Consider the following 17,668-nt stretch of genomic DNA (forward strand, 5'->3'; position numbering starts at 1 on the left):
CCATCACCAAAACACAATTTTGTCATGAATCCATTTGTGTCCATTGTTTAATATTCACATAGACCAAGGTGAGCGACACAGGCCCTTTAGAGCCTCTAGTTTTTTCACATCCCCGTTTCCCTTTTTCCAAAACTGATATCAATTCAAATTTCTAATGGAGTTTGCAACAATAACTACTCTTTTAAATACATCATAAAATATCAAAATGTAAAAATGAGTTGCTTGATATCACTGAATGGTAAAGATTGGTTGGTAGTAAAAGTGAATATACATTGTTTATTGTATAAAACAATAAAAAAAACTTCATCAGCAACATTTTATATTGGCAAATTTCCAATGAAGTTATTTACATAAAGTTATTGGCAAATAAAAATAGAAAATGACATCATAGTCATGTCTGGCAAATGTCCAACATACATTATCTAAAAACATTTTAGATAAGATAAGGAAAAAAAGCTTTATCTAAAAACATTTTAGATAAGATAAGGAAAAAAAGCTTCATCAGCAACATTTTATATTGGCAAATTTTCAATGAAGTTATTTACATAAAGTTATTGGCAAATAAAAATAGAAAATGACATCATAGTCATGTCTGGCAAATTTCCAACATATATTATCAACTACTATTCTATACAAAGAAAGATAACTCCAATTGAAAATTAATTGCTATTGCACAATATTGTGCAATTAGATATTTCTTGCTATTGTGCAATACTGTGCAATTGAAAATTTCTTGCTATTGCACAATACTTGATATGGAATCCTGATTTGGACCAACTTGAAAACTGGGCACATAATCAAAAATCAAAGTACATATTTAGATAAAGCATATCAAATAAGCCCAAGAATTTAATTTTTGTTAAAATCAAACTTAGTTTAATTTTTGACCCTTTGGACCTTAATGTAGACCAATTTGAAAACTGGACCAAAAATTAAGAATCTACATACACAGTTAGATTTGGCATATCAAAGAACCCATTTATTCAATTTTTGATGAAATCAAACAAAGTTTAATTTTGGACCCCCATTTGGACCAACTTGAAAACTAGGCCAATAATTAAAAATCTAAGTACATTTTTAAATTCAGCATATCAAAGAACCCCAAGGATTCAATTTTTGTTAAAATCAAACTAAGTTTAATTTTGGACCCTTTGGACCTTAATGTAGACCAATTTGAAAACGGGACCAAAAATTAAGAATCTACATACATAGTTAGATTCGGCATATCAAAGAACCCCAATTATTAAATTTTTGATGAAATCACACAAAGTTCAATTTTGGACCCTTTGGGCCCCTTATTCCTAAACTGTTAGGACCAAAACTTTCAAAATCAAACCCAACCTTCCTTTTATGGTCATAAACCTTGTGTTTAAATTTCATAGATTTCTATTTACTTATACTAAAGTTATGGTGCAAAAACCAAAAATAATGCTTATTTGGGCCCCTTTTTGGCCCCTAATTCATAAACTGTTTTGACCTCAACTCCAAAAATCACTCCCAACCTTCCTTTAGTGGTCATAAACCTTGTGTTAAAATTTCATTGATTTCTATTAACTTATACTAAAGTTATTGTGCGAAAACCAAGAATAATGCTTATTTGGGCCCTTTTTTGGCCCTTAATTCCTAAACTGTTGGAACCAAAACTCCCAAAATTAATCCTAACCTTCCTTTTGTGGTCATAAACCTTGTGTCAAAATTTCATAGATTTCTATTCACTTAAACTAAAGTTATAGTGCGAAAACCAAGAAAATGCTTATTTGGGCCCTTTTTGGCCCCTAATTCCTAAAATGTTGGAACCAAAACTCCCAAAATCAATCCCAACCTTCCTTTTGTGGTCATAAACCTTGTGTTAAAATTTCATTGATTTCTATTCACTTTTACTAAAGTTAGAGTGCGAAAACTAAAAGTATTCGGACGACGACGACGACGCCAACGTGATAGCAATATACGACCAAAAAATTAAAATTTTTGCGGTCGTATAAAAATGAAGAATCTACATACACAGTTAGATTTGGTATATCAAAGAACCCCATTTATTCAATTTTTGATGAAATCAAACAAAGTTTAATATTGGACCCTGATTTGGACCAACTTGAAAACTGGGCCAATAATCAAGAATCTAAGTACATTTTTAGATTCAGCATAGCAAAGAACCTAACTGATTCATTTTTTGTCAAAATCAAACTAAGTTTAATTTTGGACCCTTTGGACCTTAATGTAGACCAATTTGAAAACGGGACCAAAAGTTAAGAATCTACATACACAGTCATGACAGTTAGATTCGGCATATCAAAGAACCCCAATTATTCAATTTTGATGAAATCAAACAAAGTTTAATTTTGGACCCTTTGGGCCCCTTATTCTGTAGGGACCAAAACTCCCAAAATCAATACCAACCTTCCTTTTATGGTCATAAACCTTGTGTTTAAATTTCATAGATTTCTATTTACTTATACTAACGTTATGGTGCGAAAACCAAGAAAAATGCTTATTTGGGTCCCTTTTTGGCCCCTAATTCCTAAACTGTTGGGACCAATACTCCCAAAATCCAATACCAACCTTTCTTTTGTAGTCATTAACATTGTGTTTAAATTTCATTGATTTCTATTTACTTAAACTAAAGTTATTGTGCGAAAACCAAGATTAATGCTTATTTGGGCCCTTTTTTGGCCCCTAATTCCTAAACTGTTGAAACCAAAACTCCCAAAATCAATCCCAACCGTTCTTTTGTGGTCATAAACCTTGTGTCAAAATTTCATAGATTTCTATTAACTTAAACTAAAGTTATAGTGCGAAAACCAAGAAAATGCTTATTTGGGCCCTTTTTGGCCCCTAATTCCTAAAATGTTGGGACCAAAACTCCCAAAATCAATACCAACCTTCCTTTTGTGGTCATAAACCTTGTGTTAAAATTTCATAGATTTCCATTCACTTTTACTAAACTTAGAGTGCGAAAACTAAAAGTATTCGGACGACGACGACGACGCCAACGTGATAGCAATATACATGATGTACGACGAAAATTTTTTCAAATTTTGCGGTCGTATAAAAATGATACTGTTACACAATCATTGTTGTAAATATAACGAAATTTGATGTAACTGTCATACAAGTGAGAGGTTTAGCACAATAAAACCAGGTTCAATCCACCATTTTCTACATTTAAAATTGCCTGTACCAAGTTAGGCATATATATGACAGTTGTTGTCCATTTGTTTGATGTGTTTTATTATTTGATTTTGCCATTTGATTACAGACTTTCCGTTTTGAATTTTCCTTGGAGTTGAGTATTTTTGTGATTTTACTATTTACTTGCTTTATTCTTATGTTGTCTTGTTAACCAACTTTCCCAGGCTAAAGGAGGGTTTAGCACTCACAAACATGTTTAATCCTGTTAACCAACTTTCCCAGATTAGAGGAGGGTTGAGCACTCACAAGCATGTTTAATCTTGCCACATTCCTTATGTGCCTGTCTCAAGTCAGTAGCCTGTATAGTTCTGTGGTTGTTATTTGTTTTTTTCTGTCAAATTTGTTTTATTGTAAATTGTTTTGGATTATATCATTAGTGTTCTTGTTTTACTTTTTTTACAGCCAACTTTACAGTATGTTTTTTTCATTGTTGAGGACTGTACTGTAGCCTATGATTGCTTACAGATACTTCATTGTACTTGTTTTGAAATCTGGTGGATAACTTTCTAATTGGCAATCATACCACATTTTGTTTAAATTTTCCCATAATTCAAAAGACCAAAAGTATGTAGACATATATATCTTAAGTCGGTAACGCAATGCTAGGAAAAAATAAAAATGAGTTATCTTTCTTAATTTGGTTATGCTCCTTTTTTGGAGGATTATACACAGTACATGCCGGTAGAAAAGATAAATACGATCAACAATGGTGGACTTTTTGGTTATTTTCATATCTAAAGTAAGGGTAAACAAAGACAACTACATGTACATCTGAATTTGCTATTTCTTATACAGAAACAAGTAAAACCTTGTTTTTAACAAGTTGATGATGATTTTGGACTTTCTGTCAATTAAGTTTTCTCCATGAAACTAAGGTATAAAACATCACTAATTGTGTTGTCGTATAAACATTTCTTCATGCTGAATGACCCATTCTATTTGAATGAATTAATGTTGATGATAATTAATGACCCATCCAATAAATGGACTACCTGTAACAACAGATTATGACACATTGATTAACTTGGGGTCAAAAACAAAGTATATTCTAATGTCAGATCATTACAAAACAAACAAAATAAAATACAGTCGATCTTCAAAAGGACACTTGGGAAAGGGCGGGCTGACTACCCTGTGAAATCAGCATAGCTGGAACACTGATTATCATGATTATAAGAGAACATTTTAACATAATCTACTTATACAAAAATTGAATCTTAATCAGATTTTAAGAACAGATTTTATGAAATTCATCAAATGGTTGTTAAACATTTGATCAGACATAAAATGCTTGTTTAATAATTTACAATTTGGTCAGACAAACTGCACTGATTCATCTGAATGAACATAAATCAGTACTTAAGGAAGATCTTCCCTGAAGAAGGTTCAGAATTACACTCTACATGTGTGTACATACCACTTTCATAAATTGATTCTAATTTATCAACAGTATTTAATGAGTAAAGTCTGTACCAGGATTTACTTCCAACTGCTAAAGACCTGAAAAAACAATTATTTGATCATCATTGATATTTTTTTGATAAATTTTGTTTACAGAGTTGGTTAATATACAATAATATACAATAGTTAAAAATAATACTGTTTTTGTAAACATGGTAAAAATAAGCATTTCCTTATTCAAAGCAAATAATCAGAAAATATGACTTGTGACGATTTGTCCAGTGACTTTTTGTCTGCGACTTTTTGTCATGTGACTTTCTATCATGTGACTTTCTGTCCTACATTCCATTGTACATGTAGGTACTCAAAGTAATTTTTCAAGGTTTAAATAAAACAATTAAAGCTATCATGACTATTGTGTTCATTGTTATGATGAACCTTACATATATCCAGCTACATGTATGTTGATTAGTCGTTCACCTAAGGATATTTTTATCATATTTTTTCTGTAGACTTAGCTTTGATTTTTTATTATCATGTATTGTCAAGCTTGGTAACTCATAATTGTTTCTCAGCAACTCAATGTATGATGCTGTCCCATACTAAACCTACTGACCTTGTTTGTTTACATTCAAATTCCAATGTCGTCAAAATCATGTGATGTTAAATCATTCTACCCAATCAAATTACTCTATTGTCAATTAGGTGATTTTTCAGTCTACAGCAATTACATTATTCATTTTGTTATTTGTTTGTGGGATATTGCATTAAAATAGTTTTCAATAATTTGGGGTTTTATTCAACAGGAAACCTCATTTTTTGCCATCCCTTAGCTTTCAACATCAATGGAATTTTGTATGAATATTTACCTACAGTCGGAATATCAATCTTTTTATAATTAATCAATTTGTATTTCTATGAAAAATTGATGTAAATAGTTTTTAACTTACCTACATTTACATGTACCCAATATTCCTGAACAAAATTATGCATGGACATTGTTTTTTTTATTTTCCTTTCATTTTTGGATGGGCTTTTTCACGGGAAAATCGTGAAAGACATAAGGAGCTTGTCATTTTGAAATTCGTAAAAATACGATTTGCTTGAACTGTATTGCCTGCCACCATGGCCACAATATATTAATAACCCTGAATGGAATGTAAAAAGAGCAATGGAGGCCGGAAGTGGAATTTTGTGAAGTTCTAGAAGTCAGGATTGAAATGGCCATTAGAAATTGGCATGTTTGAGCAATACTTGACAATAACAATGAAAACATACCTTTAGACATGTTTTCTTATTCATGTTATTCAAAAGAGTAGAAAAATGTATTCTGCACTGATTATTTACGCTGAAAGCAGCGTAGTGCATCAATGGGAGTGCCAGTGTGGGCTTAATTCAAACACAAATACCAAATGAACTAACAAGATGACCGATTTTAGACTTGGTAGGATACAGTGATACATAACTCAAAGTTCCACAGATACTGAAATAGACTTCAACATGCAATTGGTGATTAGTCTTTAAAAAAAATAATTTTGACACCTATTTCCAATTTAAAGTGACTGTAAATTATGTAATATATACTATGACATATTGCAATAGATTTATTGACCATTTTTGCAATATTGGTCATTTTAGTAGTTTTATAATTTGTCCAAAAACTGTTCTTTCGCAGGAAATTACTTTGTGTCTTTTCATTTTAACAATTTAAGTCATATCAGACATGTGGTTCACTCCAGATTTAATTTTGCGCCACAAAGAGATGATCTATTTTTGACACTGGTGTCATCAGCTGACATAATTTTCAGGCTTTTGTCCTGTCATCATAGTCATACTTACGTGCAATCTTGGTTAAAATTAACGAACAAAAGGTCAGATGGATGGTCGCCGGATCTTATTGCTAAGTTCATTATATATTTGACCAGTAATTCTAACTGGTCGCTGTGTTTTTACCACTTTTGTTGTTTTTGTTCGCAATATTTTGATATTTATTTATTTTTGTCTGATGAATCCCAAATGTAACGACTATTTTGATTGGTTTGTGAAAAAAATTGTTTTAGAATGAAAGTATATTCTGGTAACGACTATGAATATATTCCGTTTCAACGTCGGAAAGACCATACAAATCCCCCTTGATGAAAGTCATGGGAATACTTCAATACTTAATTGGTACGGGGTGTCGCTGGAGTTCTGTTAGACTACCCCACTCATTTCATATAATTTAGATTTTAAAAATGTATACCTTTTCATATAATTTAGATTTTAAAAATGTATACCTTTTCATATAATTTACGGATTTTAAAAATGTTTACCTTTTCATATAATTTAGATTTTAAAAATGTATACCTTTTCATATATTGCATGCGTAGGCAAAACTGTATCCTTTTCCCATATTGTTTGGATTTCCCGTGGTGTGGTCTGTAATGTAAGAGTGGAATACCAAAGTGTTCAAAGAGAAAAATTGATTGACAAAAAAAGACGGGAACATGCACTGAGAAAATTGACAGACGACGAAGTTATGGGAACTTTATTGACCTAATCCATGATATATTTCTGATAGTTTTCCCCGACCTATTCACCTATTTTCAAGATTGAATTAAAGGTGACCTATTCCACCGGCACGTCCTATCAACTTGTATATATAAATAGTAAGTGACGGCCCCCGAGATAAAGGTATTCTTGATATTGAAATATTCATAAAAAATTTTTTTTTTTCAAACCAAAAATAACCATAAATAGCAAGATACGCTAACCAAACAATAGAAGAGACTATAAGGAATCGAGAAAATGATATTGATGGAATCATTTGAAAACGTAAAATCGATTTGTATCCAAATTTTGAAGAAGGTTCTTTTTTAAAAGCTTAGTAAAAAAAAATTCAAATAGTTTTTTTATTTTACTGACAAAGCCATATTAGATCATATTAAATCTGTTGAATATGTAGTCTGCTATATAAATTCTACCAATGCCGTAGACACACCTCTTCTGAGTTAAAAAATCAAATCGAACATGCATACCAGTGACGGATCCAGGAAAGGGGGCCCTTTTTTGGACGATCAGTGCATTGGAATGGGGACATATTTTTGAGAATGGCTGGATCCGCCTCTGCCTAAATAAATACAATAAAAGTTTTAACTATTTACTGGCGTCCGAAGCTGCACAAAAACACCTTATAAACATAGATTTATATCGTCTTCAAGCCATTGTTCCACTACTACACTACTATTCTACATACTAGTACACTTGGTACAACAAAAACCCGATAATAAATTGTTCAAATAAGACCTGTGAAAATAGTGGAATCAATTACTTTTGGAGTGTCAAAAGTTCGTTGGAACTCCTTGATAAATTGCATGCGTATATTGGTGATTTTAAATCTGTTCAAAGTTTTTCTAACCTATATACCACTTTGTCTCATATTCTTATTAAGAAGAAATCCATAAAAACCTAATATAATGGGCATTTAAAAATCAGAATGGGAATATATATATATATAAAGGTCAGTTTTGATAACAGCAAACAAAAGAACTATGTCAATTGGACCTGCTTTGATACTATATATATATAACTTCCCTTGAATTTTTACTGTTTAACATTTTTGTTCACTTTGGAGATTCCGTATATCGTCCATAAAGTCCAATGGAAACTGTGCATTACTTATTGCGGACCTGTTCCTGCATTGTTATGAATTACAATTTATGACTAAAATCAGCAAAGACTCGAATCAAACATTTGATAAAAAAAAATATAACACTTTGGTTTTTTTGGAAGACATATTAGCTCTCAATATTGTCGACTTCAGTATGTACACTAAAGAGATTTTTCCTGCTGAAATGACTTGATATAAAGCTTATACTAATGACGAACACTGACCTTTCGTGGATCCTAATATCTATATCGTCAATCTAATTAAAAACCGATCTCTCATCGCTCCGGTTTTCTGATATGACGCGTGGGAGATCTAACGAAACCGGCTTTGAGGTCACATGTGAGTGAACTAAAAGTTATGAATTTATAAAGATATGCAAATGAGTTGACGACCCATTAATAAGCCAATCAAAAAAGTTTATGAATTATTTTGACTGACGATTTCGTCGTAAATAAAATGAGTTACATCCCTTTGCCTTACGTTAAACTTACAAGATCGTGGAAGACTCAATTTCATTGGTCGAAAAAGACACACCTACGAGGTCACTCACATGTGACCTCAAAGCGGGTTTCGTTAGATCTCCCACGCGACATATCAGAAACAGGAGCGATGAGAGATCGGTTTTTAATTAGATTGCTATATCGTTAACGGGAAGCTTAACATGCTTAATACCAAAACGAGATGATTTTTCATTTCCTTTACTAGTAGTAAAGTATCAGAAGTGGATTCTCAAAAAGTATAAAGATCTACTGCTTAATCTTAGATCAAAATCTCTGCGAAACGTTTAATATGCTCGTACATGTTCACACTATACAGACTTCATATACAGGAGTGTGCTCCTTACGCAGAAACTGCTCCAACAAAGTTATGAAGAGGAAAGATTAGAAATGACACTCCGTAAATTTATGGACACCTTCACGAATAGGTTAACTCGTGTTGTACATGTTATAACACTAATGTCAGTATAGTAAATAAAAGCTGTCAAATTTATTAAGTTTTGTGATTAAATTCAGAGCATTACCATTAAGACAGAAAGTAATGCTTTATTGTTATACGTATCATAATACAAGTTATCCGTCTTACTACACACAAAAAATACTGCTTTGTGTAAACAGAGAAATGAGACATAAATTAACAAGCTTTGTGTGTCAAGTCGCGCGACTGTATAGCTAAAATAGTACTACGACTTTTCCCATCTTTTGGGTAGCCCCTTGTGTACCCCCGGCAGGTGAAGGAAGTCAACTTGGGATCACTGTGATTGAATGTAAGAATATATTTTTTTTAATTTATCTATGAATAATTGCAGTGTGTAAATTTACAACATAAACAAATTTCTAGAGAATTATTCGAAAAGACTTTCAAAATTTTATTATTCTGGTATAAAATAACGGTGGGCATGGATAACATGAAAAAGCTCCGTTGGAAGTTGGTCATGATACTATTTGATATCAATTTTTAAAACAGAATGATAAAGTTCTAACACTGCACATAACTGTTTTGTCAAAGTTTTTATTAAACAAGGTGGTAAATTTAGAAAATGTTATTATTGTCGCAATGGCAGAATAAATAGTACCGTTTTCCCCGTGATGATTAATGCAGTATTATTTTTTTGCTATGTTCCGTTGTTTTCATCTTATATTTGCTGTCTTTACCTCGATTTTAGTTTGTAACCTAGGTCTGTTTTCGCTTAATCAATGTATAACTATTGAACATCAGTTTACTACTGTTGCCCGGTTGGCGAACACATAGCACTATCGTCCTGTCCTGTCCTACATAATGTCAACAGGGATTTTAATCCAATCCCGGACGATTCGTGGCTATAAATAAGCGAGATTATTCTTGAAGCTGAAAAAAATGTCCTTTATTTTTAGGATTGATATACTGATGATCTCTATCTCCTTTAATACAAAAACCAAAGAAAACAAAATCAGTGTAGTTCTCACTGATACAATAATTTTAGTCTAGAAAGTTTTTTTAATCTGAGCATCTATTAAACATTTTAAATGGGAACTAGCTACGAGATATATAAAAATCTAAATTTTAAGTATGATTTGTCATGAATGAAAGTGAAAGAGTGAAATAATTATTCCCCTTTAGCAGCCAGTATTGTTCAATTTTGTCAAAATAAGTTCATTTGTTTTTTACATTGTCATTTTGAAGCCTTTTATAGGTGACTATGCGTTATTAGCTTTGCTCATTGTTGAAGGCCGTATGGTAACCTATTGTTGTTAATTTCTGTGTCATTTTGGTCTGTTGTCTCATTGGCAATCATACAGCATCTTCTTTTTTTTATAAGAAACATTGATGATGAATTATTCACTTGCAAGTGGATAACTCGACCTCATTGAATCCGTATTCTTGTGAACTTCAATTTTACTCTTTAGCTAGAGATGGATAACGCATGAATTGTCCGTGTAAAGTTATTTAAAGGAACAGATCAGATAGAGGGTGATGTGGTGTGAGTGTCAACATTGAAAGTGAAAAAAGAAACATCATTTGAACGACTGATTCGATCCACAAAAAATATTCTTATACAGGTAAAAATGAAGATAAATATATATTTTTATCTATGATATGAAATATAAGACTATGAAAAATTTAAATGCACGATTTGCTTAATGTATTTATATCTATATAAATGTTAATATCGCTTATATGTTCATAGGAGGTGTTCGAGGGTCAACTCGATAGTTAATTAGATGTCGTCTAGACTAAAATACACGCGAAAGTAAGCTACATATTATCGAGCTCATGACCTGTAAACTGTTTATTCAATACATTCAATAGTTTGGATAATTGATTTACATTGTTATAAATCAAATGTGAGAATTCGAACCAAATCGATGAACATGAATTTGACATCTTGTGCCCCTTTAAACAGTAAAACCACTGAACAATGAATTATCAAGTCTTGTTTTTCTGTTTTCTGTTTTCAATTCAGACCATTTATTTACAGTCGATAACATTTGTTCGTGTAATGTGCAGACTGTTATTTACTTGAAAGATGCATCAACATACTGAACTGTCTGAAAAGCTATTCAACAGTAACGATATGTCTTAACAGTACTATATAAATGACTTTATAAATTGTAAAATTAAAATTCATTTACTAGTGTCAGTATAAAAAATTTTCTTCTTTTTTGATATCAGTAGAATGTTGTTGCAAACACTTTGAGTCCATTCAACACAAATAATCAAAGGCATTTGTTATCAAAGAGAAGATAACTTCAATATTTTTTTGGTAGGGGTGTGCCATTTTTACCTCAAAAAACGTACCCATTTTAATATAACATTCACTGAAATTCAGTACCTATAGTTATATAAATATTTAAGAAAGAATGACCTATACTTATACACAATATTTAAAATATGACCCATGCTTATATAAGCACTAACTCATCATCACTCATAATTCATAAATATACCAGCTACCTTTAAGTTTTTATATATGAATTGACATCGTTTGGTGCACATATCAATAGCATATTTATATATGATATGTAGATCATACCCCAAATCAATATACAGTTATCAAACGTAAATGCATTTTAATATAGGATGTCATTAAAAAGGAGGGTCATTTTTATATAAAATCTCGCAAAATTATGACCTATATTTTTGGCACATCCCCGTATACCCAATAATAGGAAGTTACCCCCCCCCCCCCCATGGGTCGATGAAACTGTTTGTGTATGCTTCGTTCTGAAGACCATATGGAACTACTCTTGTAAGAGTATATGTATTATAAGACCAGTATTTAAATAACATTGATATTGACATTTTTGTTAATAAGATTTTGAAATATTCGGGATTTTTTTGTTTGTTTTGAGAGCATGGTAGCAAACATATATTTTTAATTATTGTTGAAGTCCGTTAAGCGAGAAAAATAGAATTTGTCTGAGATACATTATCTTCAGTTTTAATTCAGTATCACCAGTTACAATATAACCTGGAGAAACTTATGTTCAATAAAGGAAACAGTAGTTTGCCGGTGTATTGTAAATCGATAAAAAGGGAGAAAAAAGATCGAGACCAGGTGCAATGGCACATTAAGCGTCACCTCTGAAGCTTGCATCAGCTGCTGTTCGAATCCAACTACGTCAGCAAATAGGCGGACATAGTTAGTATTTGACAAACAAATAGATCTAACATCAGACTTCTTTTTACAGGACTTCAAACTAGATAATTAAACTGTTATAGAATGACTTTAATCATGAACGATCAAGCCAAAACATTTGATATCCATTAATGATGTTTATATTTGAATATTCGAGAGCAATATGACCAAACGAAACAAATATGAGAATAGGTTTCAGTGATACACATGTTCTGTGAACTATACTTATGTGGTTAATATTAATTATTTCTGGTTAACAGAGTGGAATATCTTTTTTTCGTAAATCCGTCGATCTTCGTTAAAGTCATATGAAACGAGTGAATTGAAAAAAAAATGTTTATCCAATTCTTGAACCAATGCATGTACATATCTTAAACTAAGTCCTCTGTGCACGATTTTATCATTTTTTACGCAAATATATCATATAATCGTCAATTTCTTTTCTTTCGTCTGTTATGATTTAACAAATATGGCTGCTCATTAAATGCCGTGTTTTAAAGCCGAAGTTTACCGATTGTCACCTTATAGTAAACAAATAACAAAAAACATGGGTATTGTGCACGTGTTTAACGTGTATAATCAGATAATTGTTTATTTTAATGACAGATCCATGCGTATTGCGATCACCGGATTTTTACGAGGAGGGTCACGGTCAGGTCACTATGCATACGGAAAATATGTCAGCGAATTGCTTCCTGGAAGCAAGCAATTAAAAATAAGTAAACTTCTTCTAAATGTGGACAAATTAAAGAATTTTCCTCAGAAAAAAGTATATGTACATAAGTTGTATAATGAAAACTATCCATTTAGTTATAAAAAAGTAGTGCAAATTTTTTTTTTAATTTGAGGTTTCATATGACTTTAATTAATAGGCGAGTGACTTAATTAAAAAAGACGCTTAGTTAACGACTTTAATGCACCCACCTAACACACGGCTGTATTATATATCATTCGAAAGCTGTTAATCTGTACTTTCTGTTTTGCCCGGTCGTAAAAAAATCGTACGGTGCAATTTTTGTTAAATCAAGGTCAAAGGTCATGAAAAAACATTCCAATTTTTGCGATTACTAAATAAAACGCCATTTTCTAATTCTTGTACCATAAAATTTTCCAAAAGATCATATGAACTTTATGGAACATGATAAATTATTTCCAAATCAAACAAAAAATAAGAGATTCGATGCGAAAAATTTCCCAAAAATTGAAATTGATCACAAATCCTAAAAAAATGAAAAATTATTCAAAAAGCAAAATATATCTTGGGGAATCGATATTTGTATGCTAAAAAATAGATAAATGTATATGTTTTAGCTCAATGAATATTTGTTTTGTAATTTTAAGATGCAGTTATTAATTATTGTTCATGGAACAGCCTTCTATTGAAGTGTTTGCAGTTGCCCAAAATCTGCCATCTGCAAATAGCGATCATTTTGTTAATCTATGTTAAAATAGCACATCGCTAATTGTGAATATCAGGGAGGAGAATGATTTTCCATAATAAAAGAAGGGGTATTTAAAGTAAGAAAAGAATATATGCGAGGTAATTGAGGTAAAAAGTTGTTTTTTACGAAGTCAAACTTTTTCACTTTTTGTAATCATGTTTAAATGGAAACATTACTTTGCGACTAAATCGTAGGCAACATTGAAATAAGTAATCTTGTTTAGACACACTTGGTTGTCTAAAGCGGGATGTAAATGAACTAAATAAAATGCGGCTGCTTCTTATTTAGTTTAAAATCGTGTTATAGTAAGTCATATTTTAAAATGTGTTTAGAAGTTTAATCGCTTTAATTATTTGAATGCTTTGAGTATTTTCTACATAAGCTTTAAAAAAATACAAATGCATGTCATTGTGTATGTAAAACACTATAAGCAGTTGTGAAATAACAAAATGAAAAAGTAAAATACCCTTCCTGACCTCATAAGATCATTCGCTGTTTTAGGAGTGTTCGTTTTCATGGTATGCTGTGTTTTTTGGTATGTCGTTCGTCTCTTGGACTTTAATTTTATTTTGTTCATGGTTTTAATTAACTTTATTTGATTCATGGTTTGAGATGTTGATTGTCCCTTTGGTATTATTTTACTTTAAAGACATTAACTTGCAGTAATGAAAATCGGCCAAAAAATCACCTCAAAGTAAAGTGAAGAAGATTAACGCAATAATACAAATATCCGCGAAAATAACTTAATTTGCTCACGGTGATATATATATAGAACCAAATCGTTAGCATGATACATTTAGCCACACTAATCTATAATTTTTAAACCTTTTACTACTTGAATAGTGACGAAATATATCAAAGGGACATCAAACGCATAAAAACGAACTGACAAAGCCGGGCAAAAAACGAACAAGACAAGCAACAGTATACAAAACACAACATATAAAACTACAGATTGAGTAACACAAACCCCGCAAAAAAATTTTGAGTGAACTCAGGGGCTCCCAAAGGGTAGACAGATTATGTTCCACATGTGACACCCGTCTTAGTTTAAACATATTTATTTATAGTGGATTGGGAAACAAGCTTTTCAACTTAAATTAATCGCTTTCCACTTCGCGGGTGCGAGTGCTGCCTTGTAGCGGCATTAGCCTGCTCTTTTTCGAAATCTACAAAGGTGTGTTTAACGTGCAATAGATATGGCTCTCTCTTAACACGGGTCAGCCATTTATCGTCCCCTCCCGACGGACTTTCATCGTTTCCTCAAGACCATACTCACAAATGGTGTCAAGGAAGAGCCGAAAATTCAGTCCCTGAAATTTTCATCACGGAACGGGAATCGAACCAGGAACCTTTGTGTTAGTAGTCCGATGCACTAACCACAACACCACGGCTCTCTTTTACCCGTCTTGTGGCTCATGTATTTCTTACTCGGTGCCAAGCCTTATTCGGTTGTTGACATTCACGGCAGAAATGACGGCAATTTGGTTACGTCGATGGAACTTATCAGTCGTCATCTGGCGAAACAGATACCTCATAATTGTCAACCAACTCGTAGTGGCGCCATGAAATTTTCAAAGGGATGATTTCAACTTTGACTTTGAACTCTGGTTTAAAACGATTTAAACTACCATTTATCTTCAAATGTCTTGTACCAAGTCGGGCATATGGCAGTTGGTATCGAATAATCTGTTTCTTTGTATGTTGGCGTTTGTTTTTGTAGCAGTTCTGTGTTTCTGTTATATCGTTGTGTTCCTCTTATAGTTGATGCGTTTTCCTAGTTTTTGCTTTGTGACCCGGATTTATTTCAGTTACTAGTAAATTGATGACTATTGAATAGCGATATACTATAGTTGCCTTTATTTCAGAGGAGTTGAGGTTCAATGAAATCGGTCTCCTCCTTTAGTAGTATAGATATGCAGGCGTTGCTATAATGTTGTTACATAGAAATGAAAAGTTTATAGTAGTAAGGTAGTAAGGGGTGTTTTTATGGGTTGTTTTATGCTCATCTCTTTTGTCGTAAATCTTGTTCTCAACCAACCCTCATCATCGATTTCAATATACGTGATAGAGTAAACTATATCTTTTATTTTCAATTTCAATTGAAAATACGAGTCCAACATTGTCACAAATTTTGCACTATTCAGTGAGATGACATCATCTATATAATGGAAAGTGAAGTTTCAAGATAATGATAGCATCTTTTCTTGCATGAAGTCATTCTCGTATGAAAAATGAACTAGTCATTCAAGCTATTCAGGAAGTCTAGTTGTAACTAGAATCGTTGCGTATTAATGATTATTTGTTCTTCAAAATTATTCTTATTTGATGAATTAATGCATGTAAACAATGAACAACGCAATTTAAGCAATCAAGTAGTCAAGTTTTATAATGTGTTTACTAGTTTTTGAAATTCTTTGAAATTTCAATTTTCATCAATTTATTTTCTATTTATTTTGGGCTAAATTTTCAATTCACATTAAATAAATTAAAAGTCTTTTCACTACATCAATATTTATAATGAAGCTTCAAATCAAACAATTAGAAAAGTCGAAATATGTTTATTTCAGTTTGGTAGTTACAAGAGCAGATTGCAATCTCTTAGTTTCACCCCCTTTATTTCAAGCAATAAGATGATTCGCGCACATATTGTTTTACTCTTAATTTTTCAGATTCTTAAGAACTTGTTTATTAAATCTTATATTGACCACATACAATGTTTAAATAGAAAGAAATGCTTAAAAGCTGTTTTTTCGCAGATGGCGGTATTTTGGGCAACTGTATGAGTTGTTATGATTTGCTGTTTGATTAGAAGTAAGCATAATTTAAGGAAATTTTATGATGTCAAAAACTTCTTTGATAGTCATTACAGGGTTTTAATCAGTTTTAATTGATTAGCATTTGCACCAGAAAGAAAAATTTGGGTTTTCACACATTTTGTTAACTTTTACTCAAATTTCAGGAAACGTGTGCTCTCTGTCAAAAACACGCTTTAAATATTAAAAAATGCATTTGAATAATGACTGTTAATCTCTCTGCTAAAAGTTTAAATTGTTTGCATGTGTGAATTTAGTATATAAAAGTCATATTATGTAATCAGGCTGAAATCTTAGAAAATATGCACTTATTCGTCCTTGGCCTTTGATCTTGATTTGACGGAAATTGCACCGTACGATTTTTTTACGACCGGGCAAAACAGATAGTACAGATGTGTAGCTTTCAAATGATATATAATTTAGCCGTGTGTTAGGTAGGTGCATTAAAAATTTAATTTTATGGTTAAAGTCACTCGCCTATAAGACCTTCTGGAGTGTATTTCAGGCAATGATATCAAGTAGACGAAACGCACGTCTCGCGCAAATACAAAATTTCAACCCTGCTAGGTGAGTTTATTTATATTATACATTAAAAAACTATAGTCATATGGTAAAATATCAGTTTATTTCATCTTTATTGTATATACTTATACACAATTGCATCCCTAGTTCTAAATGCTATACAGTTTTGCTTGTGCACTGTTAATCCTTCAGCAGAATACATTTGTTTTTCTGCTTCGAAAGGCAACTTTAATTAGCGTGATTCAATTTGGCTCACAGATCTTCTTACCCTCAATATACTGGTTGTATACGGTTCCAGAAACGGACTCTGGGAATGATATTCTACGAATTTGGTAGATCTTTTATAGTTTACTTTGTTAGACTCTCGACCATTAGTATACTCCACTTTGCTCTTTATTCATATTGAAAATAAGATTATGTTATGTTTTACTGAACCACTTTCTGAAAATCGAAACTTTTTATGACTATCGTCACATCGCTGTTGTGCTTCCATAGTGAAAATGTAGTGCTCTAGGGTTTCAAAATATTTACA

The 17,668-nt window shown here is 31.9% G+C and overlaps 1 protein-coding gene across 5 annotated transcripts in view; it reads right to left on the reverse strand.

The window, feature by feature from the left end:
• LOC143044392 (WD repeat domain phosphoinositide-interacting protein 2-like) overlaps positions 1-6,622 on the reverse strand; it is a 34,797-nt gene extending 28,175 nt beyond the window's left edge. For 3 of the 5 annotated variants that reach the window (XM_076216380.1, XM_076216384.1, XM_076216383.1), the window contains exons 1-2: positions 6,430-6,621; positions 4,607-4,689 (exon numbers count right to left, since the gene is read on the reverse strand). In XM_076216380.1, coding sequence (XP_076072495.1) covers positions 4,607-4,689; positions 6,430-6,500 — 154 coding nt within the window. In that variant the 5' untranslated portion in view covers positions 6,501-6,621. Of the gene's footprint in view, positions 1-4,606; positions 4,690-6,429 lie in introns of all 5 variants that reach the window. The other 2 variants (XM_076216379.1, XM_076216381.1) reach the window with 2 other exon arrangements.
• Between the last annotated feature and the right edge of the window lie 11,046 nt (positions 6,623-17,668).

Source organism: Mytilus galloprovincialis, chromosome 9, assembly GCF_965363235.1.
Source record: "Mytilus galloprovincialis chromosome 9, xbMytGall1.hap1.1, whole genome shotgun sequence".
In the NCBI taxonomy this organism is placed as follows: domain Eukaryota; kingdom Metazoa; phylum Mollusca; class Bivalvia; order Mytilida; family Mytilidae; genus Mytilus; species Mytilus galloprovincialis.